Genomic DNA, 21,495 nt, shown 5'->3' with positions numbered 1-21,495 from the left:
AGTGGATACTGCACTCAAATTCATGTGTCAGTTTCTAAGGATTTCCTTTTTCTCATTTGTCATGGGAGCACAAATTTGCCATGAAAACACAGGACTATGCCATCTGCAAGTCCTTGTTTGAAGTTCACTTTTCAGAATTACTGAAAGTTCAGAATTTAAGTTATGACATTAAATGTTTTGGTTAAATCTCAATGATAGATTGATATAGGCACTCTGAACAAAATCCCAGAAGAAGAAAAAAACAAAAGAACCTTAACAAATTCAATGAGCTACTTTGAGTGGAAGGCACACGGGAAGAGCTCCACTGTCATTTGTTGACTCCGTTCACAGCAGAGTGTTCACGGCTGATTTCAGATCGGAGCGATTCCTGGCCGTCTGCGTTTGCTTTCCCTTCACGCTGCCTTTTAGTGCAGACAGACAGAGGTTGTATATACAGGATACTAGTATTTCCTCTCCGGCTCCAGCCCCAATTTGAAGGACTGTAAAGGGCTGAATGCGTTCCAACTTCTGAGGGCGGCGTGCCAGCAAACCAGAACGAACTGATTTTACTGAGGGAGACTTCTCAAAAAAACCTGCTCACTACCTTTCACTCCATTTATTCAGCTCACCATTCTTCATTTGACTCACTCAGATGCAGATTTCATTTGGGGTTGATTTTGAGAGGCTGAGTAACAGTTTGAGAGCAATGACAACACAGTCTGACAGTAGTTCCTGGACTGTAGGCAATTACATTTATGATAATGAGTGGGAACTTTTGAAGCTGGTCTTTATTTAATAGAGCAAATTGGATATGCTCTGGTGAATCAGTCTTTGTTTGGGCTTTGGTTTACAACTGGAGCTGTGAGGTCATCGGGCTATGCTGGTGATAGACGTGACCACTGACAGCTGTTTGGGCCAGTGCAACTCAGTGTGGTTGTGTGTGGAGTGCATTCAAATAGGAGTTGGGGACAGACAGCCAGTGTCATTCAAAAGACCATCTTGGTGTGTTGAGGGCACAGAAAGATCTCTGCTGCCCACATCTTACAGTTCTTGCATCTGTTCCAGTGAGGATCTGGAAATGTCCTTTGTGCATATACGACTCATTTTGTCCTGTCAGGGACTAGAATCCATAATGTTGTGATGGTAATGGGGTTATTGGCCAGAGCTAATATTATTTTTCATCTTAAAAATAAAACAGATGTTTTAAACCCATTTCAACACTTACTCAGGTACCAAAGCAGGGATAACACACATATGAGCTTGAAAAACATGTTTTTTCAGTTGAATTTTGAACAGGCTTAGCAGTATGTGTGAAAAATGTAAATGTAATTAATACATGATCTACCTTTCTGAAAATAACAGCTATTTTTTATAATATAAATATATTATCTATATTTATAGATGACAAGCCCAAGAGATATACAGTATAACGTTTTACATGGGCAGGCTTATGCTTTAAAATATGCAAAGGACCCTCCCATTCAATTTCTTTGAACCTCTACCAAACGGTTGAAGTGCCTGTTTATGGTAAAAGTCAGTTATCTGACTTGCATGAGATTATTGTGTTTTACTGAAAGAAAAAAAAAATCCCCAAAAATTTGGTATTATCTTGTAGCCCTGGTCCCACCCAGAGTTTAAGAAATATCATGTTAAATAAACCTCATTCTTTTTTAATGTACATATACTGTTTATTCAGCGTTGTTAAATGCTTAACATTAGTAAAACCAAATTATCCTTTTTTATTCTTTTCACATTGCAGAATGTTACCTCTTAAGTCTGTTATGCCTTCATCACTGTGATTGTGCAGAATTAATTGATTGTCAGAGTATCAGATTACAGGAAAACTCTAATCCAAGCAACTTCAATTTTCCCAAAAAAACAAAAAAAAAATCTGTCTAGTATGTCTATTATGATATATTCGGTTATAAGGCGGTTTCCATTTTCTATTGTAACCAATTCATTATGGTTATGAGTTCTTGTACGTGGTTTGAGTGTGAGGCATGGCTTTGCCCCTACTCAAATGATGTCCATTCTGCAATTTAAGAAACAGTCTTTTGGCAACTAAAGCATCAGATGCCTTCAATTGATTAATCCCAACACTTAGTAATGGGCAACCCAGGATGGTGTACAACCAATATGAAGCTATTGTCCTTTTAAGATCATTAACATCTTCTTCTAACTTGACAAAGTGCTTGCTACATTCATCTCCATGGTGGCATAGAGGACCTCTGAGGGAGTAAGTTATGAAGGTGACCGCAAGTGTTGAGCTGAGTGAAGTCTTTCTTCTGCAGTCTCCTGGTTAAATCCCCCACACTCCTTTAGATGCCACGAGAGATCCATTCTTCATTTCATTCCTGCCAATTCAGAAGCAAAGCATACATTCGTTAGATGTCAGAAAAGTATTGCTGCTTTACATACAAGACTTAACACATTCACATGGTCACATGTGAAACAAACCTGACCACAGGTGGGGAATGAGCATAAATCCAAATGGAAGAATGAGAGATGTATATTTGTTTTTTGGAAAGACTAGTTTGGTAAATCTGAGGGACGGACCTCATAGGACAGCTTGAATTTCTTTGGCCCTTTCAAAGGGACGGGAAGTCAGCCAAAGTTAAAAAGATGGAATGTTTTGTTTGTTTAGATTTTCCAACAAAACTGTGTATAAACATTATGCAGTTTTACATATGATTTATATGATTGTACATCAATTATTGTCATTGAAGTAATGAAACATTATAATAGTCAAATGTTTCAAATGTAAATTTAATCAAATGCGTATTGGTTTAAAAAAAAATTGAGGAGTAAAAAATGTGTGAATGGCTGCTTAATTCAGATGAAAACTCCACTTAAAACAACCCCAGAAGTCCAGCTCTGAATGTCTTCTAATCAAGCTTCACTGAGAAAACAGTGTTTTTTCCACAAAGTTTCCCCTCAGACTCACTGGCTCGCTCTGACAAAGGGATTTCTTTCTTACACAGAGCCCCCATTCCTCCCTCCCTCTCTCCCTTCCCTCCCTTTCGCTCTCTCTCTCCCTCTCCCTCTCTCTCTCTCTCTCTCTCTCTCTTTCTCCCTCTCTCTCCCCCCGGCCTCTGTAACAGCTGCTCCTCAGTGCTTGTATCCTGCGAGAGTGATGATCAGTGTTTTTCATTTCAAAGTGTTTTTTTGGAACAGATGGCGGAGGGGAGCAGCGGGGGAATGTGCCAGCACTGGGCTGGGGAATGTGCCAATTCCTGCAGTGAGTGAGTTCTCTGGGATCCTGCTCGCGTGCCTTCACCCTGCCCTCTGCCCTGAGTGGCGCCAGCAGGACTTCCCAACTAGCGTTACGAACATCTGGTGTCTGGGACTGCCAGGAAAAAAAAGCAGCAGCTCAGCTAGTTTCCTTCTGAATAAGCTTATGCTAGGGAAACACATTAGCTCACACACACACACACACACAGAGTGCAGGAGGAAGAGACAGGACTTACATTCAGCATGTTTGAAATGAATACTCCTTTACAAAATTGCACCAAAGAATCTTTGCAACAGTTCCTACTAATTTAAGATTACTGAAAAATGTTTGTTGTTTTTTTTTTTTATCTAAAGGTTCCAACTAACATTATGGAATCTTATCATGCTATATGCTTATTACTTATTGATTTTATGTTTTGCATTTTAAATGAAAACACATTACCACAACAACAACTTTTACTCTAGCTGGATTATTATTAAATCTTATTTATTTTGACACAAACACATATTTTTATTACCACCAACATGTGAAGATTTGAAGAAATTACTGGCCAGAAATATACTGGATAAACCATGAAGAGAGCTGTTGTTACTTGGATCTTCATCACGCATTTTGAAAGACCTGTTGATTTTTGAGGAATGACCATACACACAAGGCCTCTAACCGTGTGGGTCCAGGAGAGCACAAAAGGAAGTTCAGCCTTGGTTTACATGACTCCCCATGTCATAAAACTGCACACAAAGGCATCAATCACCCCTCTTTATTCACCCGAGGCACTTTGCTCCTCTGTTTAGGGAGGAAAAAGCTGGCTGAACACCCAGTTCCTTTTCAAACACAAGTTGATGATGATTTAATTTAATGGGGTCCTTACTAAGCAAAGGAATGCACTCCCTAATTGGAGCGAGTATATTTTACCCCAGCTTTGTTATGGTGTCCGCTGATATAAAAAAAGACAAAACAAAAGAAGTAAACAGCACACATATCTGGTTAAGAGATTGCGCCACCGAGTCTGACAGAACCCATCAAAATTATCAACACCAACTGTGAGCTTGCCGGGTGTGTGTCCCAGATGGGAATGCTATACTCTGGTGATTCTCCAGCGGCAGTAGCCTACTTTTCGAGCTGCCACTACAGTTTTCTTTCGTGTCTGTCATGCTGTATTGTGCAGCCAAAATATATACAATTATTGACATGAGTTGAATAGAATGTGCTATTCTTTGATATTCTTTGATATTCTATTCTTAATATTGTGTCTGTGTTCAAGGACATACAAGTTACATTATGTCAACTCTCAATCATTTGATATTTTGTATTTAGAATGGCATTGTGTATTCTGATTTAGAGTGCATTTAAAAGTTAAATGATCTTAATGAATTGCATTGTCTGAAGTCAAGGAACTTTTAAATATTTATGAAATCATCTATTCTTTCACTAATCACCAGTTAAATACCATATTTAGCAAACCGCTTTCTTCATATATAGAGAGGGAGAGAACGTAATGGACAAAGTGCTACTATTGTTTACATGATGTGTGTTTCCATAATTGTTGGGTCTGTCACTTTCACATGGACCAACCCACACAGGCCCAGTCACACCATTACCTTCCTCTTCTTGGAGCGTCCCTCAGCCTGCAGCGTGCGGGTGCACTGCTCCACACACTCCCTGAAGCTCATGTTGCTGTGGTCCGGGGTGTAGTCCAGGTCTGCAAGTTGAGCCAGGGACAGGATGTAGTTGCAGGCTATTCTTAATATAGCCAGCTTGGAGAGCTTCTGCCCATAGGAGTAGCATGGCACCTGTGAGGAACCAGAGGGTTACTGTGGGCCCCCCCACAAATCTAAAAGGGATGCCATGATAGCACTGATCTATGCAGTATTAATATGGCAGGAGAGAAGATTGAAGTAGCCTAGTTGTGCATATTATATCGTAATATTCTTATAAAATGTTCCTTATCTTATAGTAACAACCTGATAACCTGATGTTTAATTCCTGCAGGAGGTTACTTGTCCTTTTTTAAAAAAAAAAAAAAAAAAAAACAATCTGTGTAGCTTTATATAAATAGTGCATTAAATTAGACGTATTAAAGATTTTCATCCCATTTTGTTGAATGTCAGAGTTTGAGAGTATGTTCAGAGTATGGACTGAAACTAAAACGATGAATTGTAGACATTGTCTCTACACAACAGCCTACAGCATGTAACTATAGGGGCTTTTATCTTACAGTAGCCTCTTTCTTCTTTACTTCTGCATGACACTGCAGAACAGATGTGAGCACAGCATTTCACTTTACTGCACACAGAGGGGGAATCAGAGATGTCAGCAACTGCTTTAGCTTTCAGTGCATGTATTTTAATAACAGGACAGTTAGAAAGGGCAACTGTATGCTAGTATGGTTATCTGCAATCAACAGGGAGAGCTTGTAGACATGCAGCCAATGAATAGAAAGCACATGTTTCTGCAGTCCATCGAGTACTTATCTTTTAACTGTTGTTTGTGTGCTTATTTTTGGAAGGCTATGATGTTTGTGACTGCTTGGGATTATAGAAGCAATGCAGTGGATTAGCTATGTCAATGTGGGTGTGTGGGTGTCAAGAGGGACAGATTTGTTTTTGTTCATCTGATATAAATACCAACGAATGCTTCTGTATTTCCTTATTGTATCTCCTTGAATGTGACAAAGAGGGTGTTTTGCAAGGCAAGATGCAAAAGTTTGGAGCAAAATCCAAGAGTGAGGAAAATTAATATGACTTTTTAAACTGTGAACTATCCAGCTATTACAAAAGACGTCCACTTGTGTGGGGTGGGCATTCTACTGAATCATATGCATTTAATAAATTAATTCATTGACTTTATATCTTTCTGTGCCATCTCCAATTTGACCTGTGCTCGCCTAATTGTCTGATGTCAAAGGCCATGTGCCTCTTCTCTTCCAAAAATACAACCTATAGGCCTAAAAGCATTACACTTGTCATCTCTGCTTTAATTCATGGTGGTTTAAGTTAAATGCACCTTAAAAGACATTTGTAAAATATTTGTTAAGGTGGTAGGCTACTTTGGCGATCATATTTCTTACAGCATAGGCCTAAAGAAAGCAACTGACAAACTCTGACAAACTGAAAAGATTAACTCAATAATGCCTTTGGTCAGTTTGGCGGAAAATACCTGTTTTCTAAGCGCCTCAAAGGCTGCGCTTATGGTATGCACCCGTGTCCTCTCTCTGGCATTTGCCAGCAATCTCCGTGTCTGCTGAATTGCTTTGATCTCAGTGACGACGCCAGACGCCTCTCCCAGCCGTTTCCTCGGCGATTCCGACGGCTCGTTGTTATTCATGTAAGACGCCTGTGAGGCTGAGGATAGCGGTCGCTCTGCGCGCTGGCACAACACAACACGAGACTGTAAGCTCTGTTCACAAGAAAAAACCTGCTGATTGTCAAAGCCAGCCACTTGAGGGAATGTCGCCTGAATTGTGTCCTTAGCAGAAGCTATTTCAGACAATGATTGGGGTTGTGATAGACCCTTACCGCTGATTGCAGGCAATGCATTTATCCGCATATCAAGAGCCGTGTCCGAAATCCCCAATTGACCAATGTGCTCTCCACTGACGACAGAAGCAATGGCTTGAAGCCTTTTTTGACTGTTTAAAACAAAAGTGTTGTCCATTGAGTCCTCATTTGAGTCTTCGTCCAATTTAGAGTCATCTTGAGAACTTCTGACCTCACTAACACGTTTTACTGGCTCTCGTGATTTGCGCTTGAACTTTTTATTCATCGGCACTTCTTTTACGTTGAGTGTCTTCCAGTTGCCATCATTCAGAAGATGTGGATTCTTCATTTTAAAATGATTGCAGTAGTTCCACTTAAAGAGAGACGCAAACCTTTGCTGATTATCACCAGGCTATTCCACGAAGAAACGCTTCTCTTCTGCAATCACTCAGCTAGACACAGCTAGACACTGTCTGACGGTGTTGAAGCCCATGTTAGATGTTAAAATCCTGACCAGACAACTTAAGCAGATGCGTGTTGTTCTCTTGGACTCCCGGCGGCTTCTGGAGCCATGCAGCATTGCCAGCAAATGTGGTAAATGCGCCTGGACTCAGAGGTTCATATGTATTTGTTTAGCCTCAGTTTACATAGAAGCCCCTGTTGGCGAGATAAGTCTGCAAGCCGCCAGCACTAGGAGACCGCCCAAAATAAAACGACCCCGGGCGGTGCTCAAATAATAACACCGCCTATGCCGCTACGCTGAAGCAATATCTTATTTGACATCTGAAACTACCTGGAGAACTTGTCACATTCTTAATTGCGACATGCGCTATTAATCTAAATCTAAACTTTGCCTTAAGTCCTTTACATTTTCGGGAATGTATCCTAGGCTAGAAAGGGCGACTTATTATAGGAAATGCAACAGACTTGATCTGTGACATCTTGTATGCTTAGATCGTTGGGCCATGTAGGCTAATTCCCTACTCAATTGCAACGGAGTTGCTGCGTGACACCCAGACACCTCAACCAGCCTACTGGACGCCAGTGTGCTTTCAATGACATCATAGGGGTTTGTGCTGTTGCCCTGTGAATTAAGGCACAATAACTATGTTGTTTGAAAAGTTAGATAGCCTATTGAAAATGTATGTTCAGTGAACATTGGGTGTAGGCATAGCCTACAATTTAAAGGTTCGATTTATTTGGCTCTATGAGCCTAACATTTTTCCAGACTTAAAACAATCATGTAGGCTTAACAATAGACTACAAACAGGTAGACAACACAATAGCAATATCTCATATTTTTCGTGTTCAGTTTGCTTCATTCTGGCCCCGTTGATTTAACGCCATGTAGGCTACATTTCTGAAAAGCAAGAAACAATTGTGTTTATTCCTATCTGCTACGCCACCTTGTGGCACTCTGCATAATTTTCATTTTAAGGTAATAATAGTACAGATCAACAATAGAAAGCCCTTTTCAGAAGCAGTTAAATAAAGGGTTATAGTAAAAAACAAAAAGATCAGTAAAGGAATATTTTTTCAGCAAGTATTAAATGGTAGGCTATGCCAGTCCATTCACACATTCGGGTAAATTCTTTACTATTTACATAGACTAATAAACTAATATAGGCTATCTTAAGTTAAGTAACATAGCCTGTATTGTGATCATACACCTCAAATACCACATTTCCCTAGTGTGAAAGAATCTGCAGAAACAGAAGGACATGGGATTTAAAAAAAAAGCCTCCAGTTGTTCCTGGGCAATGTGCCATTGCTGCAGCGACCTGCTGCTTCCTCCAGATATTAAATTCCTCTGGCATGTACTTTGCCCTGGCTGACGCCAGCCCTCCACAAGACCCCAAAGGTAAATATCTCTAACAGGCAGAGCTGCAGGGGCTCTCTGATGAGGTCATTTATTGCCCTGTCTGAGAGTTCGGAATACAACTGTTTTATCCCATCAAAACAACGCTAGTTAAGTATAAAGGAACATATTTCGTGAGAATAACATTAGGCATTACCAGTAGGCAATGAATATTTTTAATGGATATGTAGTGTTAACCATATCAAATACCAGCATTACAATAAGTTATAGGCCTATATTATTGTTGGGAAAGATGTACAGAAACATAAATAGAGATGGGACTCGGGATGGGACAAGCCCTCGGTGGATCTTTGTGAGATGGGACATGACAATGTCATATATATCATCATAAATATCATATGTGAGGCCATTTCTATATTTTAGTGAAATTATCTAGTTCTACTCCTGGTCAGTCCTGTTCAGCTTTGATCTATCTATTGCAGTCTGTGCCCTATGGCCTATAGTGGCCTGTATAGCAGACCTAACCTAGGCGTTATCTATAAGCTGTCTAAAAGTGTCCCTAGTCTTTCTCAGCTCCAATCACCATGAACATTCCCTAACACAGTGAAATGTCAGCAGTAGCCTACATACACTGATATTAAACTCTGTGTCTGCACTGGAGAGTAATGCCTTGAGTTTGGTTTAACATGTAATTGTAATTCAATTTTTTTTCTAAATGATGCAAGATGGGTCATCCTTATTCTGTCATTTGCAGATGCATTTGTAGATGATGTTAGAATTCAATAAATATTTGGTATGGCTTTTATATTTAGTCTTTACAGGAGGTAAGTCTATTCGATTTTTACAGAATTGTGAATGTGATCAAACTTTTGTTGGGATCGAGGCCAATTTGGTCTAATTCCAGCATCTGTCATCGCGGAGGTCATGTCATGTTTTTCTTTTGTTTATATGCTCCTTTATTGAAAGTAAATCAGTAAGCTACAAACATTAATCTTGCAGGAACGTACAGATATGCATAATTTATATTTCAACATCAACATGTAAACTAAGGGGGAAAAGACAAAAAGGATGTTTGTTCTTCAATAAACACAAATTACACTGTTAGGGGTTTACAATACGACTACGTTCAATGTTTTAAGAACACATATTTTTATTATCTAATATTTTAAAACACACACACACACACACACACACGAATATAGGCCTAAAGCCTATATGCGTAACATTTTTCATATTTGTAAAAAATCTTGGCGTATTCTAAATAATTGTTTCAGAATGTCCAAGTTCTTTACAAAAATGTCAACATAACATATATTTTTATTTTTAAAACATGTTGCGTAGGCCTAACCTCCTGATACAACAATGAGCGTCGACCCTTTATCGGGCTTTGGTGGTAGGCTACTCGGGATGTGAAGCTCAGTGGGACTTTTATTATAAAACTTCCGCATCAACTGACAGGAAGTCGGTGTTGGCAACAGCTGATTGTGAGGATGGACTCCCCCGATGTGACATTTACGTTGGCATATGTTGTGTTTGCCTTTTGTTTTGTGTTTACGCCAAATGAGTTCAGATCAGCAGGCTTTACCGTTCAGAATTTGTTCTCTTTTTGGCTCGGGAGTGAAGACATAGGTTTCGTCCAGTACCACATCAGGAGAACGACATTAACCCTCGTTGTCCATTGCTCATTGCCTCTTGGTAAGTTTTACGGTCCTATTTCTATTTCTACTGTATATAAGGCGTTCGAGGCAAAAGGAGCCCAATATTTCGACTTTAGCGATAGCTTAGGCAAGGCTAGGCTCCTTGTTTTGACCTACTGAACTGAATTTAGGCCTAGACACTTCTCCTGACAAAAGATGATAGTTTTTGTAGAGAGAGAAAGAAATAACGTATCTCTTTCCATCTTGTCAGGTTACTACTTGGGTATGTGTATAGCTGCCCCAGATAAAAAACTGATCTATGTGTACCTGGCAAGTGAAGGATGGCAGCTGTACTTCACTGCGTCAGCTGCTCTCTTGCTCCTGAGTTGCCTCGTCGCTCACTATTGGTCTGGCCAGAAATGGGGAAATCACACCATATCAAAAAACTTGGCCTCCCATGCCTTACCCCAATCCAGCTGGAGAGCTGTAGCCTCCTCTATCAACACGGAGTTCCGCAGAATCGACAAGTTCGCTACAGGTGCACCAGGTGCGAGGGTCATTGTCACAGACACCTGGATCATGAAGGTCACCACCTACTATGTCCATGTGGCCCTGCAGCAGGACACACACCTGACAGTCACAGACTCGAAGCAGCATGACCTTTCACCTGACTCTGGCACGCCAGTGCAGATCCTGACCCTTAGTGTCGCCAGTATCAATCCCAATGTCAAGCCCTTTGACATCAGGTGAGTAGGCTACAGTACATGGGATGATTGCATTGTGCATGTCTGGTAGCCTAGTTAGGCTATGCCTAAATATCCTCATGCAGGGTAAAGCAAAATTACTGCCATACATTTTTGAAAAGCAGACATTCCCAGAATCAATAACGTTCAGCTTTAGACACTGTACGCCTATGTCATGTAAATATAAGACGTAGGCTACTTACTTTTTGCTAACTAGGTCACTGTGTGACAGTAATATTTTAACCCTATCTCTTTTTCCATACCTGTTCTTTACCAAAGTGTAATCGCTTATCTTCTTCACTAGGTCAAGATGAAGGGTTGAGATTAATTGAGGGCAATCATTTTTGAATGATGTTTTATGATACTCTTTACTCAAGAAGATTAAACTTTAATCCCTGACTTGGATGTTGCCAGGTTAAATTCTACAGAGTATACTGAACTACGAGACAAACTGCAGGCTCCTGTGAGGAATGCAGCAAACGTGGTTATCCATCTCACCATGAGTGAGCTCTTTTTGGAAACCTTCAGGTCTTTCGTGGAGCTGAACCAAGTCTATGAAAGCCCCAGTGGTCAGGTGAGAACAACACATCCTCGCAGACTCAAGTCATTCAAACTAGATTCTAGAAATTCATTTGTGTGTTAATGTAAAATATGCACAAAAAAACAGGCCTTTAGTAAGTTCCCCAAAGCTGATATGAGTATGCTTTTGACTTAGGCCTACTTACAGTAGTAAAATATTATCAGCAAACCCAATTTGATGACTGTAATCATAATTCTTAAAGCAAATGTATATTATGTGTATGCCCAGGAGCTGGAGGCCTGCATTGGCTGCATGCAGGAGACTGCCAACATCAAGCTGCTGCATCTGTGCCACGGAGAGGGAGAGGGAGAGGGCGAGTGTCAGCAGTGCTACTGCCGCCCCATGTGGTGCCTGACCTGTATGGGCAAGTGGTTTGCCAGCCGGCAGGACCAGCAGCGGCCTGAGACCTGGCTGGGCAGCAGGGTGCCCTGTCCCACCTGCAGGGCCAAGTTTTGCATCCTGGACGTCTGCATTGCACACTGACTCTGGCCAAAGCCAGGGGTATGCAAGTACAGAGAAAAACAATGAGAGGCCTTTGAAGCTGTATCGTTCTCCTCTGACATGTCTTTGAATTAATACTCTTGTTTGTACTCTACCCACAGGTGAAATGATGGATGAAATGGTTCAGATGACATTTGAATTCAACAGACAATTCAAAGACACTTTGAGGAATGACTTTAAAAACAATTGGTTGGATCTGTGCTGCTGTTTTACAGCAGGGAATAGACTGCCACATATGGGATGTCTTTTGACGTCTTGTTTTTTCTTTTCTTTTTCCTTTTATCACACCAGTAAGGCAATGAAGCTTATACTGTACGTGCCTTCTGTCAGTTTGCCTTGTTTTTGTCAGGCCATTAATGCAGAAATGTTACATTGCACATCCTAGACACAACATTTACGTTACTTTCTCCAATACTTTTACAAATGCTGATTTTTGTTAAAACAAATAGTGTTATTGTATTTATATAATTCTGGATTAATTAAACCTTCCCCCAACATTGAGTGAGTACCAATGTTGCAGCCACCACAGTTTTAATTCTTGAAAAAGCTAAGAGTCCTGCTAATGTCCTGCCAAAGGACATAATAGTTTTACCAAAGGGCTTGCATTTCCACTTTTGAGCTTAATATAATGCAAGAATTGTGTACCGGCTTGTAGAATATATTTTGATATCCCTTGAGCATAATTTTTTAATGTGCAGAGTTTCATGAAGGTCTCTTGGACTGAGCTGCATATTGAAAATGGTGCTGAAGGAATTCCCAGCGCGACAAAAACTGACAAAAGGGTCACCTCACAGCCCACTCCACCAAAGTGCAATACCAGGCGTCCAGGCACACGGGGCAATGACTGAACGCAGATCACCTTATTATAAGTCTGAGCTTTGAGTAATTATTTTTAAGTAGAAATTTAAGGTACAGCATAATGCTAGTGCTGTCTAAATTTGGACACTAAGGCAAGGTTAAGCCAGAAAATGTAAGTATTGTGCATTCCTTGTTGTGGTGTAATCATACAATGTTTCTAATGGGGTAATGGCCTTTTTTCATTAGCTCAGTTACTGCTATGGGCAGGTACATGGCAGAGTGGGACAACAGCAGGATGCTACATTGCAGGATCATCAACTATGTGTCTCGGTGTCCTAGGTGTCTTTTGAAGCATGTTTTTCATGATTTTCTGTTTAGGATGTTTCTTAGATATTAACATGTCATCTAAGGGGACAAAGTTCTTTTCTTTTTTTTAAGCATATTTTTGGGGGCTTTTTTATGCCTTTAATGAGACAGGACAGTGGAGAATGACAAGCGAGTGGGAGAGAGAGTCTGGGTGGGACCCGGAAAGAACCACGGGGAGAGAATCGACCCGGGTCGCCGGCGTACGGTGCAGGTGCCCCAGCCAGCCACGCTGGACAAAGTTTTTTTTTTTTTTTTTAAAGCAGTTAATAGATACATTTAGCAAACACAGCTTGTAATGGCTGTCATCCTGATGTGGAAGGATAGAAACCTTCAGGAGGCCATAATCTTCATTATCAGTTTACAAAAATGTTGTTGTGTTTCAGATGTAGAGGGTTTCTCCACAACATTTAAGGGTTTTCAGCCCTTAATTTCAGTCACGGCTTTTTGTTGAATTTAAGATGAATAAATGAATTTGGTCTTTCCCTACACAGAATTCCACATGAAACACAATGTTTTTCTGTTGGACTTTATAATACTGTCCTGGCACTAATGGTGTCATATATTTGAGCTATAACCCTTGTAGGCATGGGACATTATAAAATGACTAGATAATCTTCACAAACAATAACTCAGGGAATTGTTATTTGTCCTCTGTCCAAATTTTGTAATGTGTCTGACCCTGTATCATCTCTTTGAAGTAATATGTAAATAAATGTCTTAGTTTAAATCCTAGTATTTCTGTTTTATATTTTAATATTAGTTTTTATAGAGTATTAAGGATTTGCTTTTCTGTTTACCTTTTTGTATTTTATATCACACAAAGTAATCCTGTTCTTGCACTGTCCACTTTTTGGACGACCTCACACTCAGTAGTCCCTGTGACGGTTTGGCACACACTTGACCATGACATCTCACTGCATCACTTCCATTTATACATACTGCATCACAGTATCAGTTCCCTGTGCCTGGAATGTGAAATCTGGTGGATAGACCATTATCTCACAATTGTGTTTCTATCCTTACAATGTTAGTAGCTTTCTTGTTCTGTATTTGTGTAAGTGCCTATATAAAGTATTCACCCCCCCCGGATATCCCACCTTTTACTGCTTTTATAAATTGAATCTTGATAAATTTAATTTAATTAATTACAAAAATCCCCTCTTTAATGTCAAAGTGACAGCAGCGTTTTACAAGGTAATGTTAATTAATTAAAAATAAACAATGCAAAATAAGCAATTGCATTAATATTCACCCCCTGCAAGTCAACACTTAGTAGATGCACCTTTGACCACAATTTGCCCATTACCCATTTACAGCCACAGATTGGTGTGTTTTTGGTCATGTGTAGTGTTTCGTGTCGGACAAACGTACCATCTAGTCTGATGGTCAAAAAGCTCAATCTCAACCTTCCTTTTAACCTTGGAGTCTCCCACATGTCTTTGGGCGAACTTTAGTCCAGATTTAATAAGAGCTTTGCCACTCACCCATAAAGCTTTGACTGGTGAAAAACTTGGGCAAAAGTATGTTGTATTTCTCCCATCTCAGCTGCTGAAGCTTTTACCTTCTTCAGAGTTGTTATATACTGTAGGTGCCTTGGTGGCCTCCTCCACAACTAATCTTTTTGAACAGTCACTCAGTTTGTGGTGACGGCCTGCTCTAGGCAGATTTGTACATTTGCCATATTCCTACATACATTTCTTAATAGGGGATTTCACTGAACTCCAGGGGATGTTTAATTACTTGATTTTTTTTTGTATCCATCACCTCACTCATGCTTTTCAATAGACTGTTCTTATGGTGGAATTATGGCCAGGAATACAGATTGACTAGTAACTGGACCTTTGAGTCTTTATATTACTATACTATACACATTCACTGCATTCAGGCGATCTCCGTTTCACTAATTGTGAGACTACTAGCACCAATTGGTTGGACCACTGTTGATTTAGGTCAGTCACTTTAAGGGGGGTGGGGGGTTTGGGGTGAATATTTATGCAATCACTTATTTTGCATTATATATTTTTAATTAATTAATATTATTTTGTAGAAATTTGCTTTTTGCTTTTTTATTGTATTGATTTTTATTGTAAAAAAGGCCAAATTAAATCGATCAAGATTCCATTTATAAATGCTGTAAAAGGGGAAGCACTGTATGTGTGTGTCACATATGCTACTGGATGCCTTAAATTCCCTCATCATAAATAATCTCTCTCTCTCTCTCAAAATTGTGTTCTGAATCTCTTTTAGGAATTATTATGTGAACTTTGCATGCGCGTAGGCTACAATCCTTGCAACTTTAAACAGAACGATTTTTGTGATTCAGAATTTTTGTTCTCCATTCTTCCAAAGTTCAATTTCTTGACTCTTCTTCCCTCAAAGGACTTGACCGTTTTCAAGGAAACATGTTTCATATCAACAAAACAATTTCACATCCTTTCAAAAGACATTTTTTTCTACAGTGAAAGTATGAATACATACTAAATGCTATTATATTGTATATTAATTATATTGTATTCAATTATATTGTATTAAAGGTTAAAGTTTGAAAAAGATCATTTGATTTACTTTTACCAGAGTTAATTTGAATTGACGAATAAATGCAGAACAATCTGCTTTTCACCATTTTTACATCTGTAAAATGAAAATGGAAGCATGTCAGCAATCTAATTCATCTTCAGTTAGGAATCACAAACAGGCATGAAGCTTAGTATTGGCATTTAAACAAATGAGTTAAAGATCATTCAGCATCAAACACACACAACATTAGCTACAGCCCAACCAATTTATTTTAAAGGACAGTTTCAATATCAAGTCTACTGTACAAAGCAGGAGTAATACAAAGAAACCAACACAAAAAAATAAGATAGGCGAATACTGTTAAAACACAGCGCAAGAGAGAAACACTAAACATAGCAACAGTACTGATAAGGGGTGGGGAGGTTCCTGACTTCTTCATATGGACAGCAGTGACCTGTGTGGATTCTGTCAAGTTGTGAGTTGTTATGCAACCATCTCAAAAAAGGCTTAGTTTTCTAAGATTATGGCGAGATTATTCATAATGAATATGAGGCCCACATAACACTACAGATTTCACTATATAGATTTCTTGCTGATTAGGTACATGTGTAGGCATACTATGAAGTGCAGCAGGAATGCTGATTTAGGATTTACAGTAGTTTGACTTCAAGTTCATTTTGAGAACCTGCATGTTTGGAGGGAGACATCTTCCAAGAGCCCATTGATGGAACCAAATGATGCCAGCACAAGCTTCTAGCACCAAATACATTTTGTTATTTTTCCCCCATAAACTATTAGAAATGTATGTGGTTAACTTCAATAGGACAGGCACAGATGCTCCTCTCAGTTGTATATCATGAATATCTCACTGATGATGACATGATAAGAAGCAAAAGTTTCATATGTCACATTTGGGCTGTAATTACACAGTCATTCTGGAAATAAAAGTCAATACTTCCGTGGTAACATGAATAATGTCATAAATGATACACCTGTAGAATGTACTTTTGAATGAATGAACTGGTTTTCCTTTAACAGCAGCCTTGCTTCTCTGTGCTGTAGGGGCTGTGCATAATGGGGCTTGGAAGTCAGGTGCAAGAGAATGTCAGCTCTACTCCAGTGTGCCCAGTGCTTCTTCAATGTCACAGAAGATTGTATGGGAGGAAAATGAGGTTGATAATGCTTCAGGAATTATGTCATGGCTTCACAACAGCACACAAAATGTGCTTAAATTAACACATCACTTAAATATTTATTTAAATAACCCTCAAATGAAAATAAACAAATCCCAAACATATGCCTGTGCACACTATATATTTACAGAAAAACAAAGGTCCACAAACACATCAAGGTCATGGTCCAAAAGAGAGCTTAGATGAATGACACATAGAGGAGTATGACTAAAACTAAATTCGGTAACATATGCACCAAAAATGCCACTATGATCCATTAAACCATTAAAAACTATATTTACAAAAAGGCTTAAGAATGGTATGCGTGATTCTACTGCAAAGGTAAAACGCTTGCAATTTTCAAGTACAACCATAATGCCCACTGAAAACAGAGGCCGCATGTCACTACCTCCTGGTAGAACATTTCAACATTTCAGGAAATAACATAAAAATACCCAAATAATAAAAACAAACATCTGTTATCACAGAATCATGAACATGTTAAACAACTGAATATCAGTCGAGTAGAGCAGTCCCTGTGACACAGGAAGTTTGGCAGGAAGTCCTTTATACACACTATACAATTTCTCTTCATTTGATTGTTTTTGTTTTTAAAAGGTAAACATCAGAAAAAACACACATAAGAGTATTAGAGACGCCACATCAGCTGTGAAATAGTCAGAACAGCTTGTTTTCTGACGTAAACATAGTATATCAATGATTTGCCCCATACTTAGTGACTTCAGGTAGCATGTGGTCTTTTCATGTTATCTTTATGGCTGTAATGTCCAGTTCTGAGACTCAGTGTACAGATAATGAGTGCAATGAACACAAACACACACATGTACGCCCAAACACAGTCACACCCACTCATTCACACACACACAGGCATACACTTGCCCGTCAGCACACGTATGCTCAAATCTATGACGACAGTACAGCATGTAATGGTCCCCTGTCTAATATGAACAGGCAACTTCATGGGCAAACCAGCGCCCTGGACAATAATTTAGTTACAACTACAAGATTACAGTATTGTTCAAAAGACCCTTAAAAATAACACATCATAATTTCAATAAAAAGTTTTAAAAGCTGCATTTTCCCTGTAACTATATTTCTTTTTAAATTCTGAAGAATTCTCAAGAGATAATGATGGAAAGACACACATCCATACACACAAAATGCTTCCACACACTACATTTCAAATACTTCAGCCGTTACAGCCTATACAATTCATGTTTCACTGCTCATTTTTGACATGTCGTTTTTGACGATGAATCCGGCTCATCAATTCTTGTAGTGAAGTATGTTTGTTCTTCATTACATATATAAACACATCTAAGAGCCAGCTTAGTTCCTTCACAGTTTCTTCTAGTGCAATAAATACCCTCTCCAAATTACACATAAAAGGTAGCTGCCTGGTCTGTCTCAGGTCTTCCCAAGAATGGAGGACCTGTGGAGAGATTGAGAAATGAGCTGAGTGTGGGGGAAAGCTCTCCCAATAAGCCCACTGGACAGGCAAAGTGGAAAAGTACATGTAAGTGACAAACGTCATACCTGAGACATTTCCAGCGGTCCTTCTCCACTTGATTCTCTGGACTTTCACTCTCATAGGATGCCAGATAAAGACCTACAACACACGCAAATGAAGAGAGACAGAAACTGGACAAGTCACTTAAGGAATGAATCTGTATATAACCAGAGTCACATAAAATTACAACAGTGTAAGACTACATGTCAAATCAGAAGGATTTGGATCAGATGGCCATTATTCCAACAACTCAGGACCTCACAGGAACATACCATCTTCGTTGAAAATGGGTGCAGTGTGGAGGTAGTGCAGGATGCTGCGGTCTTCTTCAAATGGGCATTCCACCTGTTTCCAGGCAATAAACTCTCCCACCTGCCTGGCCAGCTCCACAAATTTCTGCAGACAAACCCTCATGGTCAACATTTACCTTTCCAACACTAAGATGACTAACATAAAAAGGAAGTATGATTAGCCAACTGAGTCCACCACACCTCAAAGTTGACATGCCCATTGGGCAGACGATTGGCACAGCTCTCATTCAGGAAGTAGATATCCTTGATGAGGAGGCTGAAGAAAGGAATGACGATCTGACAGGAAAGGACAAAATCAGACACAAGATCTCTCAGGTTTTGGAAACACTACTACACACATTAGTACCACTACTACTAATACTACTCATCAACATCATCATCACAAAATACTGCTTCCCCCCGAGAATATTCTGCACAGTTGTAATCCTGCAGTAGCATCAGTACCTTCTCCCTGTTGCTGTGAGCTGTGTGGGACCTGTGTGCTGCTCCTCTAAGGGCTGTCCTGTAGTTGTAGAAGTTCCCAGTAGGGTCCATTTGATGCTGTTTGCAAAGTCAAATAACAATTAAATAACAATCCATAAAGCAATGACAACATATACAGTATGATGTGACCTATGCCCATATTTACAGTTACACCACTCATCTTCTGAAATCTGAAAAAGCTGTTTGAACAGCATAGCACTTGGGATATCACTGGTGTCTCAGATGTGGTATAAACTATTCCAATATGTATGCCAATGCCACATACAGTTAAACTGATGACAACCTGAAGGACATTTGACTCATATTAGGGCTCAAACAACTAGTCTGAATGGGTGGTATAAAGACACTCGCATAAAGAAGCTGGAAAAAATGCTTTTATGGGTTTTAGTGTCTGTTGATGATCTCGTCAGGGCATGGGCGTCATTTACCTCAAGTATGAAGAACTTTGCCGTCTTCACTTTCGCCCACGTCTTCTTCAGGCGAGAGACTGGGCTCATGTTCATGCCAGCTGAACAGAATATATTCATATTATGACAAATGTAATATGTGCTTAGAGAAACATTTGTAGATTGGTTTAAATGTTTCAAGATCTGGGTGAACACAGTCAGAAGAAATGGACGTCCATATGGCTCCACTGAAGCCTCACACTTACATATGATAGCCATGAGGGAATTGAAGTTCCCAATGTTGAAGCACTCCCGAGCCACATCAATGAAGAACTCAATGACCTGGGCACGCTGCTTCTTCTTGGCAGGCTAAACATGACAGATGACATTAGACATTTACTGTTGTATTTTAACTACCCACCAGTCTACTGCATACTGAATGAATGAAGTCACATGATTGTTGTTTACATTACATTTCTGCATTCTGCAGTTTGGAGACACTTAGACATGTCCATTCCACTTCATTATAGACACAGACAATACCAGCTGAGAGCATTTGCATTGTTTTTTTACTCAGGGCAGCAGTTTTCAGATTACCATATGTGCTTACATTATTGCAAAGGGGTTCTCCAATGTTTTCTCAGATAGCCTTTTAAAATGATATCAGATTAGTAAACAGAATGTGCCTTTGGAATATTGGATGAATGGTTGCTGATAATGGGCAATGTAGATATTGCATTAAAGATCAGCCATTTCTTTCTACAACAGTCGAGAACCCTTTTGCAATTATGTAAGCACATAATGTAATCTGAAAATGGCTGCCCTGAATAAAAAACAATGCAACTGATCTCAGCTGGTACTCTATAATGGAGTGGAATGGAAATTTGTAAGTGTCTCCAAACTTTTGACTAGTAGTGTACCTGCAACCAAGATACCTGTGTAAGGCAATAGGAGATAGGAATGTCTTCTAATGCTATGACAGTAAATTATCACCAGGTGGCACTACAGTTCAATTTTTGTGGCATCCAATGATTGCTGGTGAAGCGTTGCTTTACTGCTGTGTGTGAGTCATAAAGCTTCTTTAAAATGGGAATGTGGGCTCCAGCACCTACCATGCAGATCTCGGTGGCCACCAGGTAGCACAGTCTGTTGAACCAGCGCACATATGCTTCCAAATTGGAGGACGATTTACTCTGTTCGCTGAAGCAAGGCTGTGAGTGGAAGACATTTGGTGAGCATAGGGAAGGATGCACAGGTGAAGAAGACAAAGGAGAGTCATCTGTGATGACACCGGTGATGAGCAGAGCATGCGCATGAGCAGAGCATACTGTTCATCACCACTTTCATTACTGATGACTCTTCTTTGTCCTCTTTGCAGCAAGTGTGAACGTTACTCTGTCTGTAGCTGGTTCAGTGTACACTTCACACTGTCTGTAGCTGGTTCAGTGTACACTTCACACTGTCTGTAGCTGGTGCAGGCAGTCTGTGGTGAGGGGGAGGGGAATTCTCATCATTATAGACCCTAGTGCTCCCATGACCTGTGACCTCTGAGCAGACAACTGGCTACTGGAGCTTTTACAACGGCACTCGCTAAACGATATCTCAGGTGCAGACAGTGACAGTAGCTTCACTTGGCAATTAGTTGTCAAATATGATTTATAATGACAGACGAAACTAACTAGACAACTAATTATGTTATCACACGATGTTATTGGTTATATACATTAGGAAACTATATCCTTTAAATCCAGCACACTAGAGTAAACTGAATATGTAAACTAGCTGAAAGGATTTTTTATTGTAAAATGAAACACAGATAAGTTATTTATATCAGTCAGATTGAGAACAATGGGCACTCTTGTCTACTAATAAAAACAAGCTCTCCATAACAAATCTACCTGGGTGGTGTCCAGGGGATCTTTCTGTATAAAAGCCTGGACAAACTCTTCAGGTCCAATGTG

At 39.7% G+C, this 21,495-nt stretch overlaps 3 protein-coding genes across 7 annotated transcripts in view; 1 reads left to right on the top strand and 2 right to left on the bottom strand.

Moving 5' to 3' along the window:
• Positions 1 to 1,633: 1,633 nt before the first annotated feature.
• atoh8 (atonal bHLH transcription factor 8) lies at positions 1,634 to 7,629 on the bottom strand. Its single transcript, XM_048232350.1, has 3 exons — positions 6,371 to 7,629; positions 4,813 to 5,004; positions 1,634 to 2,333 (listed from the first exon to the last, which is right to left on the bottom strand). The coding sequence occupies exons 1-3, from the start codon at positions 7,037 to 7,039 to the stop codon at positions 2,328 to 2,330; spliced, it is 867 nt and encodes a 288-aa protein (XP_048088307.1). The 5' UTR covers positions 7,040 to 7,629; the 3' UTR covers positions 1,634 to 2,327.
• A 2,323-nt stretch (positions 7,630 to 9,952) lies between these two features.
• On the top strand, positions 9,953 to 13,861 carry tmem129 (transmembrane protein 129, E3 ubiquitin protein ligase). Of its 2 annotated transcripts, XM_048232281.1 has the most exons (5): positions 9,953 to 10,204; positions 10,418 to 10,892; positions 11,304 to 11,463; positions 11,698 to 11,970; positions 12,072 to 13,861. In XM_048232281.1, the coding sequence occupies exons 1-4, from the start codon at positions 10,000 to 10,002 to the stop codon at positions 11,950 to 11,952; spliced, it is 1,095 nt and encodes a 364-aa protein (XP_048088238.1). In that variant the 5' UTR covers positions 9,953 to 9,999; the 3' UTR covers positions 11,953 to 11,970; positions 12,072 to 13,861. The 2 variants fall into 2 exon arrangements, with proteins under 2 accessions (XP_048088238.1, XP_048088237.1); XM_048232280.1 differs by having other exon boundaries at positions 11,698 to 13,861.
• A 2,041-nt stretch (positions 13,862 to 15,902) lies between these two features.
• Positions 15,903 to 21,495, bottom strand: part of LOC125286530 (ras-GEF domain-containing family member 1C-like) — a 20,547-nt gene continuing 14,954 nt past the window's right edge. For all 4 annotated transcript variants that reach the window (XM_048231694.1, XM_048231693.1, XM_048231695.1 and 1 more), the window contains 9 exons: positions 21,433 to 21,495; positions 20,647 to 20,745; positions 19,801 to 19,903; positions 19,577 to 19,656; positions 19,110 to 19,205; positions 18,846 to 18,941; positions 18,627 to 18,750; positions 18,381 to 18,453; positions 15,903 to 18,276 (listed from right to left, as the gene is read on the bottom strand). The exon at positions 21,433 to 21,495 is cut by the window's right edge and continues 12 nt beyond it. In XM_048231694.1, the coding sequence (XP_048087651.1) occupies positions 18,252 to 18,276; positions 18,381 to 18,453; positions 18,627 to 18,750; positions 18,846 to 18,941; positions 19,110 to 19,205; positions 19,577 to 19,656; positions 19,801 to 19,903; positions 20,647 to 20,745; positions 21,433 to 21,495 (759 nt within the window). In that variant the 3' untranslated portion in view covers positions 15,903 to 18,251. The remainder of the gene's footprint in view (positions 18,277 to 18,380; positions 18,454 to 18,626; positions 18,751 to 18,845; positions 18,942 to 19,109; positions 19,206 to 19,576; positions 19,657 to 19,800; positions 19,904 to 20,646; positions 20,746 to 21,432) is intronic.

This window comes from Alosa alosa, chromosome 21 (assembly GCF_017589495.1).
Source record: "Alosa alosa isolate M-15738 ecotype Scorff River chromosome 21, AALO_Geno_1.1, whole genome shotgun sequence".
NCBI classification, from domain to species: Eukaryota; Metazoa; Chordata; class Actinopteri; order Clupeiformes; family Clupeidae; genus Alosa; species Alosa alosa.
This window is presented reverse-complemented; position numbering and strand designations above follow the sequence as displayed.